Here is a 20,565-nt window from a genome sequence, read left to right as displayed (position 1 = left end):
GAAATAGTGGGTTTATCCCGCACTTTCCAAGAATAAACCTATTATCTAATTAATTCACTACAAACCAGGGTTTTCCTGGTTTGTAACAAATTAATTCAGGAATGTCCAAAACATTGTCTGGACAGCCCCTCCTTTATTGCAGTAGATACCGCAATAAAGGTACTGTCTGGACGGGCCCTAGGATTGAGGAGACCCAGATTCAAATCCCTCTTTAGTTCTTCCATTGATTGTTCTTGGGCCAGTTGCTATCGGTCAGCCCACTCAGTGATTATGGAGGGGAAGAGGAGAACCTTGTGTGTGATGTTGAACCCTTTGGAGCCATGGTTCTCAACCAGTGGGTCCCCAGGTGTTTTTGCCTACAACTCCCAGAAATTTCTGGGAGTTGAACGCCAAGATATCTACAAACCCACAGATTGAGAACCACTGCTTTGGAGGATAGAAAGAATATAAACTTTCAATGGAAACAAGGTCCATGCCAAGAACATCAGATCTTACTCTTGACATGTGGCTGTCACCTTTCAGTCATGGACATAATACGTTAGCCTCCACTCACATTACAAATTAGATATATGCTAGAATACACTGCATGAACCCAAAGTTGCCTCTTGGGAATGTGAATGAACTAGATGTTGACCAGCCTCCTGCTTCATAAGAGGCAATAGTTTAATCAAGGTATGAATGGCCACGTCACGTTGACTTGTGGAGGATAATGGAATTACGGGGATGTCCTCCCTCTCCCTTCCTCGGTGGCAATGATTCCCCAACTGTGGTCCTCCTGGTGTTTGAGACTTCAATTCCCAACACCTTCAGCCACTTTGACCAATAGTTAGGTATTCTGGGAGCTGGTGTCCAAAACACCAGGAGGACCAGAGTCTGAGAATCGCTTTGAATGGGATTTTCCTTCTTCTTGGCATGGGATTAGACTGGATGGCCTATGAGTTCTCTTCCAATTATATGATTCTATGATTCTATTAATCACTTCTCTATGGTATTAATAACTTGAATAAAGAGAGACACCAAGTATCATCTTAAATACCCTAAAGATTGTCTCTGATCTTGGATATTAAGCTGGGTCATCCTTGGTTATTGCTTGGATGGCAGACTGCCAACAAATACCAGGAGCTGTAAGCTATATTTCATAGGAAGAACTCCAAAACCATGTCTTAGTATTCTTTTCGTAAGAAAACCCTATGAAATTCATAGCCATCGTAAGTCAGTAGGCAGCCTGAAGGCACATACACACAGAGAAGCACCCATCAACTGCTGCCAGATCTAGCAATGACGTATTTAAAGCATTGTTGAGAGTAGGTTTTGATAGTTTGGGATCCAGGCCACTAGCACAGATGTTTAGCGTTGGAGTCATGTTGTCAGTTTTACTTCTATGTCTATTTGTAGTAAAGATGAGTAGGAAGAAAAGGGCACCTCTTTGTGCATTCCCTTTTAAAAAAATCTTCATTTTGTATTTCTTGAGAAATGTGTAAGGAGATGTTAGCTTGGCTTTCTCGTGCGTCTTCCTAATTAACAGTCTGCAGTTGCCTGGAAACATAATTCAGTGCCATGTGTTTGCCATAACTACGTAGATAAAAGAACGATCTGCCTCCGTTGCTTCTGTACTTCGTTGAATACAAAAGCCCTAGTCATTTGTTTCAATAACAGAGCACCTTTTGTGCGTTTAGGTGTTCTTCTTGCTTTTAATAAAGTGATACTATACAGCAGTTGCAGAAATCCCTGCACAGCAATAAATGGGGTTGGATATGAAACCTATTAGCAAATTGTATTGTCAAAGGCTTTCATGGCCGGAATCACTGTGTTGTAGGTTTTTCAGGCTGTATGGCCATGTTCTAGAAGCATTCTCTTCTGACGTTTCACCTGCGTCTATGGCAGGCATCCTCAGGGGTTGTGAGGTCTGTTGGAAACTAGGAAAATTGAGTTTATATATCTGTGGAAAGTTCAGGGTGGAAGAAAGAACTCTTGTCTGTTGGAACAAGATGTGAATGTTTCAAGTGGCCACCTTGATTAGCATTTGATAGCCTGACAGTTTTTAGATGTGGCTTGTTATTGCCTGGGATAATCCTTTGTTGAGAGGTGATTAGGTGTTCCTGATTGTTTCTTGTCTGGAATTCCTCTGACCTCACAGGCAAAAACGTTAGTCAAAACTTAATACAGTGATCAAAACAAGCCAATGCTAGACTACATCAATAAAAGCATTATTTCCAGATCAAGGGTAAATAGTAATGCTTTGGCCAGACCTCACCTGGAAGACTGTATCCATTTATGGGCGCCACAGTTCAAGAAGGATATTGACAAGCTAGGGTCCACAGTGGTGCAGCGGGTTAAACCGCTAAGCTGCAGAACTTGCTAATCAGAAGGTTGGTGGTTCGATGAAGTACTTTGGCCACATCATGAGAAGACAGGAAAACCTGGAGAAGATAATTATGCTGGGAGAAATGGAAGGAAAAAGGAAGAGGGGACAACCAAGGGCAAGATAGATGGATGTTATCCTTGAAGTGACTGGCTTAACTTTGAAGGATCTGGGGGTGGTCACGGCCGACAGGAATCATAGAATCAAAGAGCTGGAAGAGACCTCATGGGCCATCCAGTCCAACCCCCTGCCAAGAAACAGGAATATTGCATTCAAATCACCCCTGACAGATGGCCATCCAGCCTCTGTTTAAAAGCTTCCAAAGAAGGAGCCTCCACCACACTCCGGGGCAGAGAGTTCCACTGCTGAACGGCTCTCACAGTCAGGAAGTTCTTCCTCGTGTTCAGATGGAATCTCCTCTCTTGTAGTTTGAAGCCATTGTTCCGCGTCCTAGTCTCCAAGGAAGCAGAAAACAAGCTTGCTCCCTCCTCCCTGTGGCTTCCTCTCACATATTTATACATGGCTATAATATCTCCTCTCAGCCTTCTCTTCTTCAGGCTAAACATGCCCAGCTCCTTAAGCCGCTCTTCATAGGGCTTGTTCTCCAGACCCTTGATCATTTTAGTCGCCCCCCTCTGGACACATTCCAGCTTGTCAATATCTCTCTTGAATTGTGGTGCCCAGAATTGGACACAATATTCCAGAATCTCTGGCGTGGGCTCATCCATGAGGTCACGAAGAGTCGGAAGCGACTGAACATATAAACAACAACTAGATTGACATGAAAACCACCACATACCACAACAGGATTACTCCTGATGTAGTCTGTTTCTTGAGCAAGGCCTGATTTCAAGAAAAGAGTAGCCTCCCAGAATGCTAGGGACATTTCTCTTTCCACCCACACACAATGTGTATTATTATTATGTATATTTATACCTCGCTTTCTCTCCCCGACCCTGTATATAGTACAACAACAACAACTATTTTTCTTGATTAGCCTGTTGGCCTTATCAAAACAGACAGTGCAAACACAACATACAACATACATCTAATCCTCCTAAAATAAAATACAAATATACAGGTGTTTGTTAGCTTGAAACCAATATAGCTTACCCGTAGATATATACATCAACTATATAGTACAGTTTTTAACAGAACAAGCTATTAAAAATATTTATGAGGAACAGGCAAAACCAATCACATTGATGTCACAGCCTTGTAACTTTCCACAGCTATTTCTTTCTTGGAATAAATGAGTTTTATTGAAAGCATGAAAGGCAAACATAATGGTCTTTTGGTTCAGCATAGGCAGACACAACCGTGTAGGTAGTGAAGTTGGGTCTAAATTATAAAGAGAGAAGAGAATGTAATGCTGGTAACAACCTTAGCAAAACACTTTCACATGAACTCCAGAAGTAGATGGAATGGGGCACTCCTTCCACCAATTTCATGGAACTGAATGCAATTGAGTTTGATACTCTCTCTGTAAACATCTAAAGCATTCAGCAGGTCAAGAGAATAGCCTCACACACAAAGACTCAAAAGCCCAATACTTACCAAGATTGCATGTGTTTTTTTACCCATAACTTACTTTTAAAGATTCTCTGAATTTGCCAGCTAGTCTTTCTGTAGTCTTGTCGCATTTACATATGTAATACTGAAAATATTTTACTGGAAGAAGGTCGTCATTATTGGAAGCCTATTGTGAAGTCCAGCATAGAAATCTTTAAAAATATCCAGAAGACACATAGCAGGACCACCACTTCAAATAATTATGTGGGGAAAGAACATATTAAATCTATAGAGCGGATGTCTACATTGAGTTTTATGGTCAGTATAGACCAGGCATGGGCAAACATTGGCCCTCCAGGTGTTTTGGACTTCAACTCCCACCATTCCTAACAGCCTCGGGCCCCTTCCTTTTCCCCCTCAGCCGCTTAAGCGGCTGAGGGGGAAAAGGAAAGGGCCTGAGGCTGTTAGGAATGGTGGGAGTTGAAGTCCAAAACACTTGGAGGGCCAAAGTTTGCCCATGCCTAGTATAGACCCATATAGGGCAATGCAATGCAATTCAAACCGCTTTACATTGATCTGCACTGACCATATTATGCAGTTCAAACTACAGTGTCTAAAGCGGAGCAAAGTTTGGTTAATGGCAAGAAATTATTTTAGAGCCAAAGAATTATACTGGTGAAGGATAATTCCTTAATTCTTGTGGAAACAACGGATTGTGATGATGTATGAGAGTCAGTGTGGTGTAAGAGAATCAATGTGGCTTGAGCATTGGGTGGCATAGTGGCTTGAGCATTGGACTATGACTCTTGGAGACCAGCATTCAGATCTCCACTCAGCTATGGAGACTCAGTGGGTCACCTAGAGAAAACCACATACTCTCAGTTTTTGAGGAGGGCAATGGTAAACCCATTTGTTATCATACCATGCTGCATGATAACAACTAAATTAATGTTACACATGAAAAGGAGAGGAGGCCACGATGGCGCAGTGGGTTAAACCACTGAGATGCAGGTCTTGCTGACAGAAAAGTTGGTGGTTCGAATCCATGGAGTGGGCTGAGCTCCCACTGTTTGTCCCAGTTTCTGCTAACCTAGCAGTTCAAAAACATGCAAATGTGAGTAGATCAGTAGGTACCGCTCTGGCGGGAAGGTAATGGCATTCCATGCAGTCATGCTGGGCACATGACCTTGGAGGTGTCTATGGACAATGCCGGCTCTTCAGCTTAGAAAAGGAGATGAGCACCAACCCTCAGAGTCGGACTCGACTGGACTTAATGTCAGGGGAAAACTTTTACCTTTATGGAAAAGGAGAATCTGGATATATTGGATCAATTTTCTCTTAAGAAAGAGTTAAATGGACAAATTCTGAATCCTACAGGACTTGGCTTGACTTTGCTGTGGTGGAGGTTTTACTGTATTCTCTGTATCTTCATCTCTGTTTGCTTTTTGCTCCAGCAATTTTTCCCGTAACAGATGGAATGCCCTCGGGTGGAGGTTCAAGACAAGAAGGCAGAAGAATAGGTCAAGCTTCTCTATTAGGGCATAGGATAAAAATATAACTGAGATCTTAGTTAGCTGGGGGGAAAAACAAAAACAAATGAGAATGGGGAAAAATACCAGATAGCATTCTGCAAACTTTCTAACCTGTCATATCTCCCATTCTAAAGCATCATAGAAAAAATAACTTTTGACATTTCCAGAGTGCGAAAAGCTTTAGCAATATAGCATTTCAATGCAAGTTTTTGAGTTATTTTTAATAGATAATGGTGAATTGGCAGATTCAATGATTACATGGATAGTTGTGATGCATCCATCTTTTCTTTTGTGCTGCTTTCTTTATTTTCATGGGTACTAGGATTAAGCAGGCCTGGGCAAACTTCAGCCCTCCAGGTGTTTTGGACTTCAACTCCCACAATTCCTAACAGCCGGTAGGCTGTTAGGAATTATGGGAGTTGAAGTCCAAAACACCTGGAGAGCCAATGTCTGCCCAGGCCTGGTTTAGAGAGACTACAAATAACTGTCTGATTCCAAGATACTTTTTAGTCTTGTGGTGAGTTCATCAAGCGAGGCCACTGGATTCTGAGATGATCAACACCGCTAGGCCTAGCTTAAGTTCTTCCCCTCCTCAATGTCTCTTCAATATAGAAATGAATGCAGAATGTATTCATTCAGAATAACGGATGAGCCATTGTATCGTGTGCATTCAGAAGAGAGGATTGGCACAGACAGTTCAGTCTTAAACTGTCACCAAGTATTATCAAAACAAACATGGAAAGCTGCCTTATATCAAGTCAAACTGTTGGTTTATTTAGTCTATAGTTTTCCATTCTATGTGGCAGCCTCTCTCTGGCAAGAATCTTACTGAACCCTGGGGAAGATTGAAATATAAATTACATGCTCTGCCAATAAGCTACGCTGGCTCCCTCTTAAACTGTACTGGAAAGGGGAAGAGAGAAAATATCATAAGTAAGTTGCACTCTTGGTCTTTTAATGTATGAGGGTTGAATGAAAAGTAATGCCTCCACCTTCGTAACTCCTCAACAGATGGTAGTACTGGTATGCAGCAGGTACTGGCTTGTTTAGTAGACTCTCCTCTACAGTTCCATTTTGGCAGGAAGCCTTAGCATTGAATGGTTGTGTTGTTAAAGTGCAAAGTATGGAACCCTGCGCAGACAGTTGGTCAATGCAACTTAAGCAATGTGCAATCATTGAACTCTTGACAGCAGAAGGTGTCACCCCAAAGGAGATTCATCAGAGAATGCAAGCTGTTTATCGTGATTATGTTGATATGATTAGTGTGCATCATTGGGTGAGTAAGTTTAAAGATGTTGAGGTAGGAACATCTGACTTGCATGACAAACAAAGATTGGATGTCCTGTGACAGCAACCACCGAGTTTCACAAGAAAAGGTTGACAAATTCATTCAGGATGATTGTCGTATCACTCAGAGAGAAATTTCAAGCATAATCGGCATTTCACAAGAACGTGTGGGTCACATTATTGCTTTGCTTGGCTGTCGGAAGATCTGGGCACAATGGGTTGCGGAAACAGAGTGTTGACTTCTTCCGCGACAGCTTCAGAAAACTTGTTCATTTTTGGCAGAAATGTATCCAATTGTCTGGTGATTATGTCAAAAAGTGAATAGTGGTAGTTAAAGAGCATATTCTAAGGATTATTTCTGTGTTTGCTTATTAAAATATTCCCATCCAAACCCAAGCAACGAAGGTGGAGGCATTACTTTTCATTCGACGCTCGTATTCTAGGTCTTTTTAACATAGTTGTGCTGTAATCCTCACACATCATACTGATTGCTCTCGGCAAGAACCGCTTCCTTTGCATTCTCTATCCCTTTGCAACATCCTTTTCCATTCGACGATGGAGGTTTCTTGGGATCCTTGTTGTCAGTGTTCACATCAGATAAGGGCAATTTCATTTCCAGTGTTCATTTATAAGATTCCATTCAACTGTGTATAGATATAGAAAGAGAAAGAGATCCCAAAGCGCTGTAGCATAGGCTGGCAGTCAGAATGCCCTCAAGGCGAAACAGCAAGTGTTGGGAAGCTCTGAAATGCTAAGTAATGTATGTGTCCTGGCACACCATGAAAGATCTCCTTCTACAGAATGGAGAAGGGGCAGATTTAACTGACAGATTGGGAGACGAGGCTGCTATATACTGAGCACTGCGACTCTGTGTGAATGTTAGTATGATTGAGGAATGAATGGGTTGAATGGGTTTTAAGGTGTCTGAGTGTGTGCACCCACACATATAAACAAACACAGCAGCCTGAATACTACGGATTAGTTCCAACTGGAATAGATTCATTGAATTTATTGTTGAATGGGAAGTCAATCAGCTGTATTGATTCAGTGCTTCCACTCTTATTAGGTTAAACAATAGAATTTCAATGTGTTGTCAAAGACTTTCATGGCTGGAATCTGTGAGTTTTCTGAGCCATGTTCCAAAAGCATTCTCTCCTGACGTTTCGCCCACATCTGTGGCAGGCATCCTCAGAGGTTGTGAGATATATTGGAAACTAAGCAAGGGAGGTTTATATATCTGTGGAAGGTCCAGGGTGGGAGAGAGAACTCTTGTCTGTTGAAGGCAAGTATGAATGTTGCAATTGGCCAGCTTGATTAGCATTGAATGGACATGGAGCTTCAAAGCCTGGCTGCTTCCTGCCTGGGGGGAATCCTTTTTTGGGAAGTGTTAGCTGGCCCTGTACAGTCAGCCTTCTGTATCCAGAAATTTAATCATTAATTGCTTGAAAGTATCCCCCCTTCCACCCTCCTAAAACAATCCAAAAAGCAAATATTGATTTGACATTTACCATTTCACTATTCCACAGAATATATATTTTCAGATCCACAAGTGGGGTCCTGAAACCAAGGCTCTGTATATGTATAATAGATATAGTCCACAGAGCCAGTATGGTCTGAGTGTTAGATTAGGTCTCTAGGAAACCAGGATTCAAATATCTGCTCAGCCATGGAAATCCATTGGGTGAACTTGGACAAGTCACACTATTTCAACCTCACAGAAAGGCGAGGGCAAATAATCCCCATGGGGATCTGCCAATAAAATCCTGTGATAGGTTCACCTTAGGCCTCTCATAAGTCCAAAATGACTTGAAGGCACATAGCAACAGCAACAACAAAGTAGTAGATCACATAGCGAGGCTTTCGAAATGAATGTCTTTCTTCTCCTCTGTAGTCAAGGGTGACTGGTTTTCCAACTTATCTTCACTAATGATATTGCCACTTATTTTCCACTCTTTTTCTGATGGAATAAAATGAATTAGAAGTAGTGCAACTCTGGCATTAGTCATCTTGACTAGAAGGAAGAGAAAGCCAAGACTCTAACTGTAGATGTAAAGCTCTTGGTGTGTGGGCTGCATCTCAATTAATGTATTGGAGAGTCATTTACAACCCTTTGTTTTGTACACCACACGCAATCAATTCAATTTGACACTACTTCAAGTGCCACGTCTCAATGTTTTGGAATCATGGGAGTTGTAGTTTTACTAAATCATCTCACTAGTGTCCACAGTCTAACTTTGGGGCTTCACACACATAGTGGACATCTCTCTCAGCAAACGTAAAATATTTTTGGGCAGCAAGTCATTACTGGAAGGTATAGAAGCAGTTGGTTTCCAGAAAGTGAAACTCTGTGTGGGCAATGGGGCAACCATATAACTCCAGAAGGAGGGAGATTCAAGACCTGGGAAATTGGGGTTATTACATTACTTAGGTCAACTAGCAACAGAAATCTAAAAAGTCACATTCGTGGTCTACAACTCCCAAAATTCCCCAGTTACCAGAGTGACTGTGCATACTGAGTGGGAGATCTTGAGATTTCTAGTCCAGTGCAGTAACTTTTCCAAATTCTGGGTTGTTGTGGGTCAGAGAGTTGGCTCATGACAGAAGTCCTATGATTACATGAGCTTCAAGACAGCAATGAATTTCAGAGGCATCTGTACACTGTACAGTATTGTATAGAGATGGTCTGGATGGTCCTTGTGGTTTCTCATAACTCTTTAATTCTGTGATTCTGTTCTGTGATACTAGTGCACGTATGGGCCAACTTCGGCCCTCCAGGTGTTTTGGATTTCAACTCCCACAATTCCTAACAGCCAGTAGTTGTAGTCCAAAACACCTGGAGAGCCGAAGTTTGCCTCTGCTTGTTCTAGTGCCATCACTTTATCTACACAATGGAACACCTTTTTGATTTCTCTGAGATTTTCTGTCACCTATGCATTCCTTTCTCATTTTCTTTCCTTTTTCCTCGACTTGCTGTACTCTTGAATCTCTATTCTTCTTCTTTTCTGTTTCAGCAAAACAATATCAATCAAAGTAATTGATGATGAGGAATATGAGAAAAACAAGACCTTCTACATTGAAATTGGGGAGCCCCGTCTGGTGGAGATGAGTGAAAAGAAAGGTGGGGGATCGGCTATGTGGGGCTGGGCCCTACCTGTATGCACCAGTCTCGATCACTCATGGATGCTTGAGTTGGCACATTCCAGTTCATAGACTCTCAAAGCCACACATCCCGTTATCTATGTAACTGAGCAGAGAACTGAGTTACTGACAGTGGAGTCCATCAGTAGTATTCTAAACTATGGCTTTGCATTTCCCCTGATACGACCTTCATATCATTTAATATATATACCACAATGTTTTGCCTAGGACACATGTGATCCATTAAAAGGCAAATTGCATGGCTTTGTGCAGGTACGGACTATAGCTCTTTTCAAGCATTTATCATAATGGCTGATGGAGCCCCACAGTGGCGCAGTGGGTTAAACCACAGAGCTGCCAAACTTGCTGACCAAAAGGTCGGAGGTTTGAATCCAAGAGCGGGGTGAACTCCTGCTGTTAGCCCCAGCTTCTGTCAACCTAGCAGTGCGAAAACATGCAAACGTGAGTAGATCAATGGGTACCACCTCGGTAGGAAGGTAATTGGCACTCCATGCACTCATATTTATTTATTTACAGTATTTATATTCTAACACCACAGGGGACAACGTTCAATGCCATTCAGACATAAAACATATATAGACAGACACAGAGGCAATTTTAACATTCCAGCTGTGCCCAAGCGTTTTCTGGCTTCATGAGGGTATGCTGGATTCCAACTCAATTCCAGCCACAGAGGGAGCTGCTGCTTCACTGTCCCTTTGTGACACCAAGTCCTTTGATAGAGTACTTCCCCATTCATCTGCACACTGCTGGAAGGTTTTTATGGCATCTTAAATTAGTTAAATTAGCCTTCCCACATAAGCAGTACCTAAATTTCCTACTTGACAGATGCAACTTTCTTTCGGGCTGCATAGGTTGACAGCAAGCTAGACGAATGACTGGAAGCTCACTCCGACCTGGGCTGGCTTTGAACTCATGAACTCTTGATCAGTAGTGATTTAGTGCATCTAGCTCTAAGCTAACTGCACCACAGCCCAGTCTTGTTCATATGTGTCTCAATATATTGTTACAATAAGGATGGCTACCATAAACTTTTGAAATACAAGGAAATTGATAGACAGCCAGATTGGACAAACAGACAGGGGAACTGAAGTAAAAAAATCAGAGGGCGATCAATCCCCTAAAGAAAGAAAATAAAAGTAAATCAGTTCCTTTCTCTCAATTCTTTTAGGATACAGGGACATTTATTTTATGAGTAAGCTACCTTTGTGAAGGGGCTCTTAATCACGTGAATCAGACTTCCAGAACAGAGGTTTTCTGCTCTTTTACATACATAAAAAGTGTGGATGTGTGTTCGGTCTCCCATTACTATCACAGTCAACCTCCACTTCAGCCGGTCGAACTGAGAAAGCATGTGTGTGCAATGCCAACATTTGTTTGCCTTTGTCTTGTGTTCCCACAGGAAATGCATTACCCTTAGAATACTTGACCGCGAGGAATATGAAAAAGAGTGCAATTTCTACCTTGTGCTTGAGGAACCAATATGGATACGGAGAAGAACGAAAGGTGTGAGAGTAAACCCAGACAGTTCACAAGAAACGGGGACCTTTCTCTGTGTGTGTCTCCCTCCTCTCACAACTTTCTTGCTCAGCTTCCACTTAACTTGCCATGGCCTCTGTCAAACTTAGCAGCTGTAATTTTCTCTCTCTCTTTCCCTGTCTTTTAAAAAAACCCATCCTCATTGGGTTTTGTATCCTATTAAAACAATTCATGGAAAATAAAGATATATAATAGGTCCTGTGGTGTGGATAATATAAATATCCAAGCAAGAGGACATCCACAATGTCGTCTTTCTCAGGGCCCTTCCAGACAGGCCCTATATCCCAGGATCTCATCCCAGGCTTTCTGCTTTAAACTGGATTATATGAGTCCGCACTGCCAGATAATTTGAGATAAATAGAATACCTGGGATATAGGACCTGTCTGGAAGGGCCCCCCAAGGGGTCAATACCTAATAATAATAATAATAATAATAATAATAATAATAATTTATACCCCACCACCATCTCCCCAAGGGGACTCAGAGCGGCTTACATGCTGAGCCATTCTTCTCATGGCTCAGCATTTACATGGCTTACATACCCTGTCTTCTGCCAACTGAGCAGTTCGAAAACATGCAAATGTGAGTAGATCAATAGGTACTGCTCTGGTGGGAAGGTAATGGCACTCCATGCAGTCGTGCTGGCCACGTGACCTTGGAGGTGTCTACGGACAATGCCGGCTCTTCATCTTAGAAATGGAGAGGAGCACCAACCCCCAGTCGGACACGACTAAACTTAATGTCAGGCGAAACCTTTACCTACATACCCTGTTTCCCTGAAAATAAGACAGAGTCTTATATTAATTTTTGTTCCAAAAGATTCATTATGGCCTCTGTATAGCTGCCTGGACATTATTTAATTTGCCTTTTTATGAAGTGTAACCAGGGCTTATTATTTGAAGTAGGGCTTATATTTTGAGCATCCTCAAAGATCCTGCAAAATCACACTAGGACTTATTTTCAGGGTATGTCTTATTTTTGGAGAAACGGGGTTTGTGTCAGTCATGCTCTATTGCATTTAAGTAATTCATAGTATAATATATCCTACTGTACACAATTAACATACAATTGGCCCTCCGTATTCATAGATTCTGCATCCAAAGATTAGACCAATAAAAATGTTCTAATAATAAATAACCAAAAGCAACCCTTGATTTTTCCATTTTATGTAAGGAACACTATTTTACCCCACCAATGTATTTGATGGGATTTAAGCACCCATCATTTTGGGTATCCACGACGGGCCCTGGAAACAGAATCCATCAAATACCAAGGGCCCAATGTGCAGTATTCCCTCTGTTGTTGTCTTTCACAGATCGCAGGCTGTCTGAAGGAATCCATATAAGTATCTTTCCTAAGTTTTGCCTTTTCCCACGTCCAACTCTGGATTCTCAGCTGTGTTCGGCGGCCTGGGCAAGCTGCCATTTTAATATCCCTCGTCCTGCTCTTTCTCCATATTGTAAAGTTGATAATAGAAAGGCATGGCATGAATAACAAAACTGGCAAGGCCATGACCAATGAACCAACTCCTCATCATAACTATAATGAAATCCATTGCATTTATGCAGATCTTATCTCTAGGTCACAAAAAACAAACGTTCTTCAAATCAGCTACAGATGTATTTTACAAGGAGTCCTCTCTTGCTTGCCCTCTTTAAATATATCCAGGCTTCGAAAAAACAGACGTTAAGTGGAATTGTCTTGTTTTTTCTGAGGAAAATAATGTATTACATATGGTATTAAAGCACAGTTCAGCCATACACTGATATGTCGCCCGAAATAAAATAAATTGGGCTTGGAATTATAACAGTTGAGCTTCTCAGAATTAAAAGGAAACATTCATGCTGAGGATTCAATTACTCTTCACAGTGCAGTGGACTTCAGATATCGGAGTGGGGCAACCTGCGGCTTCTGAGTCTGCCCTAGATTATAATCCTAATTTAAAGCAGCTCCTAATATGAGAATCATAGGAAGCCAGTTAGGTAGAGTTACTTTCACAGAGTTGAAGGCTATTTGCAGTAGTGGCAATAAAATATGAAGATAGATCAGCCGTGGGCAAACTTGGGCCCTCCAGGTGTTTTGGACTCCAACTCCCACAATTCCTTACAGCCTTAGGCCCTTTCCTTCCCCCCTCAGCTGCTTAAGCGGCCTGAGGCTGTTAGGAATTGTGGGAGTTGGAGTCCAAAACACCTGGAGGGCCCAAGTTTGCCCTTATTTGCATTTCTGCTCAAAGGAGTTCCATAAAAAGTTTTTGCTACCAAATACGTGCCAACCTGTTTGAACAGAAGAAATACTGGAATAAAAGAAATGTCTGTACACACCAGCTTCTGCCCAACCAGTTCTCCTCCAGATGTGTTGGCTGGGGATAATGAGGATTGTAGTCCAGCACCTCTGGAAGATACTGAAGAAGGCTGAGATACACCATAATAAACAAAAAAGTTTCTGAAACCACTTTCAACTCTTTTGAAAACTATGACCCACATCCAGTTGCACACTGTGCACAAATTTTCATATGCTGATAGGCATCTTTATGAAACCAGAATCTGAGAAGTCCTTGGTTGATAAAAAGCAGACCCAGTGTAGCATAATAATTTCAGCATTGGGTTATAATTCTGGAGAACAGGATTCAAATCCTTGCTTGGCCACAAAACCCAACTGAATGAATGTGGACAAATCACACGGTCTTGGTCACAGGAAACCCCATGATCAAGTTACCATAAATCGAAAATGACTTGCAGGCAGGAAACAACAACTATCTGTAAATGAAGCAGCCTTATTATTTGGAAGTGGTTTGCTTTCCTTTTCAGGAGGTTTTCTGAGATAAAACTGCTAAACCCAAGGCAAGATTGACAACTCTGCAAATGAGAGTCCTTTTTAAAAGCCCCTCACCCACGGTGGCTTAGTGGGTTAAACCGCTGAGCTGCTGAACTTGCTGATCAAAAGGTTAGTGGTTCGAATCCAGTGAGTGGCATGAGCTCCCACTGTTAGTCCCAGTTTCTGCCAACCTAGCAGTTCAAAAACATGCAGAAGTGAGTAGATCAAGAGGTACCGCTTCTGTGGGAAGTTAGCGACGCTCCATATAGTCATGCCAGCCACATGAACTTGGGGGCGTCTACGGAGAACGCCGGCTCTTCGGCCTGGAAATTGATATGAGCACCACTCCCCAAAGTTGGACACAACTAAACTTAATGTCAGATAAAACCTTTACCCTTACCTAATCCCTTTGATTCCCCCCGTCCCCACAGATGCTCTCTGGGAGTGTGTTTTTGTTGAGGTCCTGAGTATGATTCCCTTGTTAAAGAATCTCTGAAAGATATCCTGTGACCCTTCATGGAAATCCTATCTGAGATTTTCTAGGAAACAATGATTAATAATAATAATAATAATAATAATAATAATAATAATAATACTAAATATACACTGGGTGCAGTGCCTAAATACCTTGGCCTGCACTTAAACACAAGAGGCACTGACAAAATTACCATTTGCCAGCTGCAGAAGGCCACCTTACTGGGATCTGCACACATTATTTGCCGATACATCACACAGTCCTAGACACTTGGGAAGTGTCTGACGTGTGATCCAATACAACAGCCAGCCGGGTGTCTGCTGTGGACTCGTCTTGTTGTGTTTCGAATAATAATCATCATAATCTTTGTTTCTAGGCCACCCTATTTCCCCGAATGGATTCAGGGCAGTTTCCAACAAATATGGCAGCCATTCAGAGTCAAAAGTATAAACAGTTTACATCAGGACAAGGCACATTAGACAATATAAACAACCTCACTGGACCTTAATAAACAAAATAATGAAAAAATAAGATAAAAATAAGAAACAAAAAATAGAATAAAACATCATAAAATACAGAAACCCTGATAAAACACACTAAAAATAAAATATAAAATCGAATACATCGGAGCTCCATCAGGCAAGGTTCAGGAATCTAATGGCCAGGAGTACTAAAATGGACCTGATCAACTGTAAAAGGACTGGGAGAGGGGGCAGGGAAATAATAATAATAATAATAATAATAATAATAATAATAATAATCTTTATTTATACCCCACCACCAGTTCCCCAAAGGGGACTCGAGGCAGCTTACAAGTGGATGAAGTGCAGAACAGAGTACTATCCAGAGACAAAGGGACTTGGCCATAAACCAGCACATTTTAGTTATGATCAGAGTTGATTTTCATTCATCAAAGGACCCCTGTGGTCTTTCATTTCCCTATTTGAGGTTTCCTAATTTTTCTTCACATTCCAGGATTTTTATGCTGTCAATTCCAAGGGTTGTCTGAATTGAGAATGGCCCATTTGCCAGCTGCAGTAGGCCACCTTACTGGGATCTGCACACATTGGGAAGTATCTGATGTGTGATCCAATACAACAGCCAGCCGAGTGGTGGGATAAGCAGCCCATTTGGTGGGATAAGCAGCCACTTTTGTAAGGAGGCTTCCATGTCATTCCATCCACTCTGGTCTTTAGGAAAGGAGCTTTCCAAGGTGCTGAACATAATTTGGAGTTCAGCACCTCATGTAGCTCTTTCAACGTGTACACAAACAAAAGTGGACAACATGTGGAAGTAAACCAAACCATTCTGTTGACTTGGAAGAGGGTTTTCCACAACTCCAGTTCACAAAGATGTTTCTTTTTTCAGGCTTGAAGCTTTGGGTAAAAAAGGTAAACAATCTCTACAACAGGTATGGGCCAACTTGGGACTTCCAGATGTTTTGGGATTCAACTCCCACAATTCCTAACAGCCTCAGGCCCTTTCCTTTTCCCCCTCAGCCGCTTAAGCGGCTGAGGGGGGAAAGGAAGGGGCCTGAGGCTGTTAGGAATTGTGGGAGTTGAAGTCCAAAAGACCTGAAAGGCCCAAGTTGGCCCATACCTGCTCCACAATATTATTCTTCAAACATTTCAGAACCAAAGTTCTCCCACATGACAAAGCACTCCTTCCAATGTCATAATTTTAGATATGGGAATGATTTCAAAAAAATCTAAAAGCAAAGGAATAAAGAACACTCTTGCAGATATCCGCTGGGACATATTCTTTCCTCAAACTCTGGCAGAGCTGTCACTGATGCAAAAGGAGATCTTAAATGCGGATCCAGGAAGTCATTTCACCTTTTAAAAAAAACTTGGGAACACAAAATTAATTCTGAAAGATTGTATCTCTGGCACCATAGAAATGGATAAATGTGTTTGACATCTTCCCACAATTTCACAGCCCATCCTCATGAGATGTGCCTCTTTCCCATTATGATTTCTCATGCTCTTTTTATTCTTTATAGTAATGGTGTCCTGCTTTACAGATCTTCACTCTCTCTGGTTTCCCGGATCTGGAGCTTTTCTGTGGATGTTCTCTTTTATTTCATTGCTCATTGTCTTTTCTTCTTCTGTGTTTTGTCCTTCTGTGTCTTCTCCACAGCCCTGTTGTTGAACGAGCTTGGTAAGCACTGCATTTCTTGTATTTCTTTTCCATTTTTGAAACCGATTGATACATTTTTATGTAAGTTAATTGGATTGTCCTTTTCGGTTGGTTTGTTCCCTTACTTCCCTTATCCTTAAACGGTTCTTTGGGAGGGGGGATTATTAATGCAATTTGACTGAGAGTAGCTGATGTCATATTTTCCCTTCAGTCTCCAATAGTCACTCAGATTCAATGGGCCTTTAGACCAGGCACGGGCAAACTTGGTGTTGAGATTAACTTCACAATTCAGCAGCAGATCAGTTGCACAACTTCAGCGCTTTCTAGCAGCTTCTTCCTGCACAGTATTTTCAGTCAACTGCTCCCACAGCCTGCAGCCACGCTGGAACCTTTTACAGACACTTGAGCACATGCCCGGCCATTGTCAGTTTCACCACTGTCTTTCCCCCAGTCTAGATGACATTACAAACTTACCACAGCACACAGTTATATCTTGTCTTAGAAGACAGGTTCTTTTAATTACATATAGCCTTCAACGAACAACATCACAGCACAAGGAGAAATATACACTGTACATGACTTCCTTATATACAATTCATTTACACATAGCAATCACCGATTGGTTCCCAACTAATTGACTCAACTCAGACCCAGGATTACATCATTCACAATCACCTGGACTAGGCCAGAACACATTCCCCAAATGAAGTTCTATATACAGTTAATGCATGACTCAGCATTTCCAATAGAAGCCCATTAGCAGAGCATGACTCAGCTATATTACATTACAATACATTGTAAAACCTGACACTTGGGCCCTCCAAGTGTTTTGGACCCCAACTCCCACAATTCCTAACAGCCTCAGGCCCCTTCTTTTTCCCCAGCTTAAGATTGTGTCTAGATGGCCTTTGGGCCAAGTTGGAGTATATCTGCACCAAGCATGGACAAACTTTGGCCCTACAAGTGTTTGGGACTTCAACTCCCACAATTCCTAACAGCCTCAGGCCCCTTCCTTTTCCCCCTCAGCCGCTTAAGCAGAATAGCAGGCGTACATCTCCCAATCTTGCTTCCCCATGAACACTGGTAAAACAACATATTTGATATTATGGCAATATGTCATGGTCCCAAAAAGCATCAGCCAACGAAGAAGAGAAGTGCAAGATTTTGATATCATGTCACACATTTTGAATTTCTAGAAGTTGCCAAGGGAGGGAGAAGCAGGGCTGCATTAGAACATCTAATTCTGATCCTAAACAAGGAAACAACACTTTAGTCCCAACCATTTCTACTCAAAAGTAAATTCCATTGAGTTCCGGTGGCACCTGTTCCAAGGTAAGTGTTTATAGGACTCCAGCCCCAAGTTTTCAAGGTTCTTGTTAACACTTCCTACTTTTTATTACTTATAATAGATAATATTATTTCATTCTCTTACACATCCCTATGCCCAGTGGGTCTACATCTTTACAAATTAGTTTATAATTAGGGTGGAAGTTGAAATGACGCAAGTGGCACATACAGATGTTAATTTCTTTCTTTTTTTCTCTCTCTCCCTCTCTCTTTCCTGCCATTCCTTTAGGTGGCTTCACAATAACAGGTACGGATTTTCAATTGTCTTCTTTGCTCAAATATACATTTCAACTGTTAAAATATCAGATTTTTTCCCCCTGCTGATTCTTTGGTCTCCTTTTTAAACTTGTTAAGGTAGACTAACAACAAGGTTTTGGTATCTTCAAACAACGAGTCTGTTCCTTTCAATTATGCATAACGATAACTCATGCATTCAATGCATGGTCCACTCGGTTGTCATCTTTCTCTGACCTTCCATGAACCTCTGAGACCACATGCAGCTTTCTCTCTCAAATCATATTCATAACAAAAAAAGGTTTTGAAATAGAATTCTACGAGGGTTGAATGAAAAGTAATGCCTCCACCTTCATAACCCCTCAACAGGTGGCCGTACTGGTATGCAAATTTAAAATGTAAATGTAGCATATAAAATGATCATCAGCAATGAAGATGCATTAGACTAATGGGCATTATATTTTGTTGTGTGTATGTGTATATATATATATATATATATATATATATATATATATATAATACATGTTTTTCCAGAGTTTTTAAGATGATACATAAAAGATAAAATTATTTTTAGGCAGATGAAACGTGTTTAAAACCAATGTTTTCAATGCCAAAGAAAGACTTACAGAAGTTATCGAGTACTGTTTTAAGGACCCAAAGCTGCACAGCCAAATACAATTTTGTTCACTCAGGAAAAGGACTCTGAGGATTGAACCAAAGTGAGATACACAAGACTTCCTAGTCTAGACATGCTCAAATAGGAGTCTTCTAAGTAGTCTTTCAGATAATCTGATTCCAAAGCCAGGAAAACTATGCAATTTCTATGTTCTGTTTATTAACATCTTGGCTTTTTCTTGTTTTTGCTTTTGTAATGAAGGAAAGTGTTGGAATGGTAAGACACTGTAGTCTCTTTTACGTAGGCCAGGATTAATATTAAACCCACAATTCAGTAACTTGTGTCTACACGTGTTTTGATAGTGGAGTGTGGTCTTTCGTTTTCACATATTTAACATCACACTGATGGAGAAGAATTTTGGAAAGTGTGAGGTGGGGTGGGCCTTGGAAACACACATATATTTTGATTAGGAAATATCTAACTTGGGTGTCCTCCATACAGCCAATAGCTCTGGTAAACATTGGACTAACACTAAGCTATTCAATTTCTTGACTGCACATCTTGCAGGTTTTGTTCCAGCTCCACATCCAGTCATGTCATCAATATTCCATTCATCTTTTTGCCCTCTTTTTAGTATGGTTGATTAGCTTTGGTGTTTTGCCTGCCAAATCCCAAAACGTGTCGCCAATTGGAAACACCTTTTGCGTGAGTTAAGCCAAAGTCCCATCAGATTTGATGTCACGCTAAAATAAACTCAGGCTCCTGCCAAATGTTCCTCATCATCTTCCCCCACATCTTATTTAGTAGTGGCAAGCTGGAAGGTGTGTGTGTGCATGTGTCCTCATGTCACACATCCAGTTATGGTGGCCCCATTAAATTCATAGGGTTTTCTTAAGCTGGAAATATTCACAAGTGGTTTCACTGGTTGCTTCTCCAGTAGTATAGCCTACTGTAGGCTCTATTTATTATTCATCTTCTTCCGTCCAAGAGCTAACTAGGATTGACCCTATTTATCTTCCAATGTCATAGAATCATAAAGTTGGAAGAGACCTCGTGGGCCATCCAGTCCAACCCCCTGCCAAGAAGCAGGAAAACTGCATTCAAAGCACCCCTGACAGATGGCCACCCAGCCTCTCTTTCAAAGCCTCCAGCAAGGGAGCCTCCACCACACCATGGGGCAGAGCTCTCACAGTTAGGAAGTTCTTCCTAATGTTCAGGTGGAATCTCCTTTCTTTCCTGTAGTTTGAAGCCATTGTTCCACATCCTAGTCTCCAGGACATCAGAAAACTAGCCGGCTCCATCTGCCCTCACATATTTATACATGGCCCACATTGTGTCTCCTCTCAGCCTTTTCTTTTGCTGGCTAAACATGCCCAGCTCTTTAAGCCACTACTCATATGGCTTGTTCTCCAGACCCTTGATCATTTTAGTCACCCTCCTCTGGACATATTCCAGCTTGTTGATATCTCTCTTCAATTGTGGTGCCCAGAAGTGGACACAGTGTGATTCCAGGTGTGGTCTGACCAAAGCAGAATAGAGGAGTAGCAT

At 41.5% G+C, this 20,565-nt stretch overlaps 1 protein-coding gene across 6 annotated transcripts in view; it reads left to right on the top strand.

Moving 5' to 3' along the window:
* The window catches only part of SLC8A1 (solute carrier family 8 member A1), a 426,510-nt gene that overhangs the window by 347,376 nt on the left and 58,569 nt on the right, over positions 1 to 20,565 (top strand). For 5 of the 6 annotated variants that reach the window (XM_067463246.1, XM_067463252.1, XM_060754494.2 and 2 more), the window contains exons 3-4: positions 9,705 to 9,811; positions 18,397 to 18,414. In XM_067463246.1, coding sequence (XP_067319347.1) covers positions 9,705 to 9,811; positions 18,397 to 18,414 — 125 coding nt within the window. Of the gene's footprint in view, positions 1 to 9,704; positions 9,812 to 11,254; positions 11,359 to 18,396; positions 18,415 to 20,565 lie in introns of all 6 variants that reach the window. The other variant, XM_060754495.2, reaches the window with a different exon arrangement.

This window comes from Anolis sagrei, chromosome 1 (genome assembly GCF_037176765.1).
Source record: "Anolis sagrei isolate rAnoSag1 chromosome 1, rAnoSag1.mat, whole genome shotgun sequence".
Taxonomy (NCBI): domain Eukaryota; kingdom Metazoa; phylum Chordata; class Lepidosauria; order Squamata; family Dactyloidae; genus Anolis; species Anolis sagrei.
The sequence above is the reverse complement of the archived record's forward strand: the minus strand, read 5'-3'. Positions and strand labels throughout refer to the sequence as shown.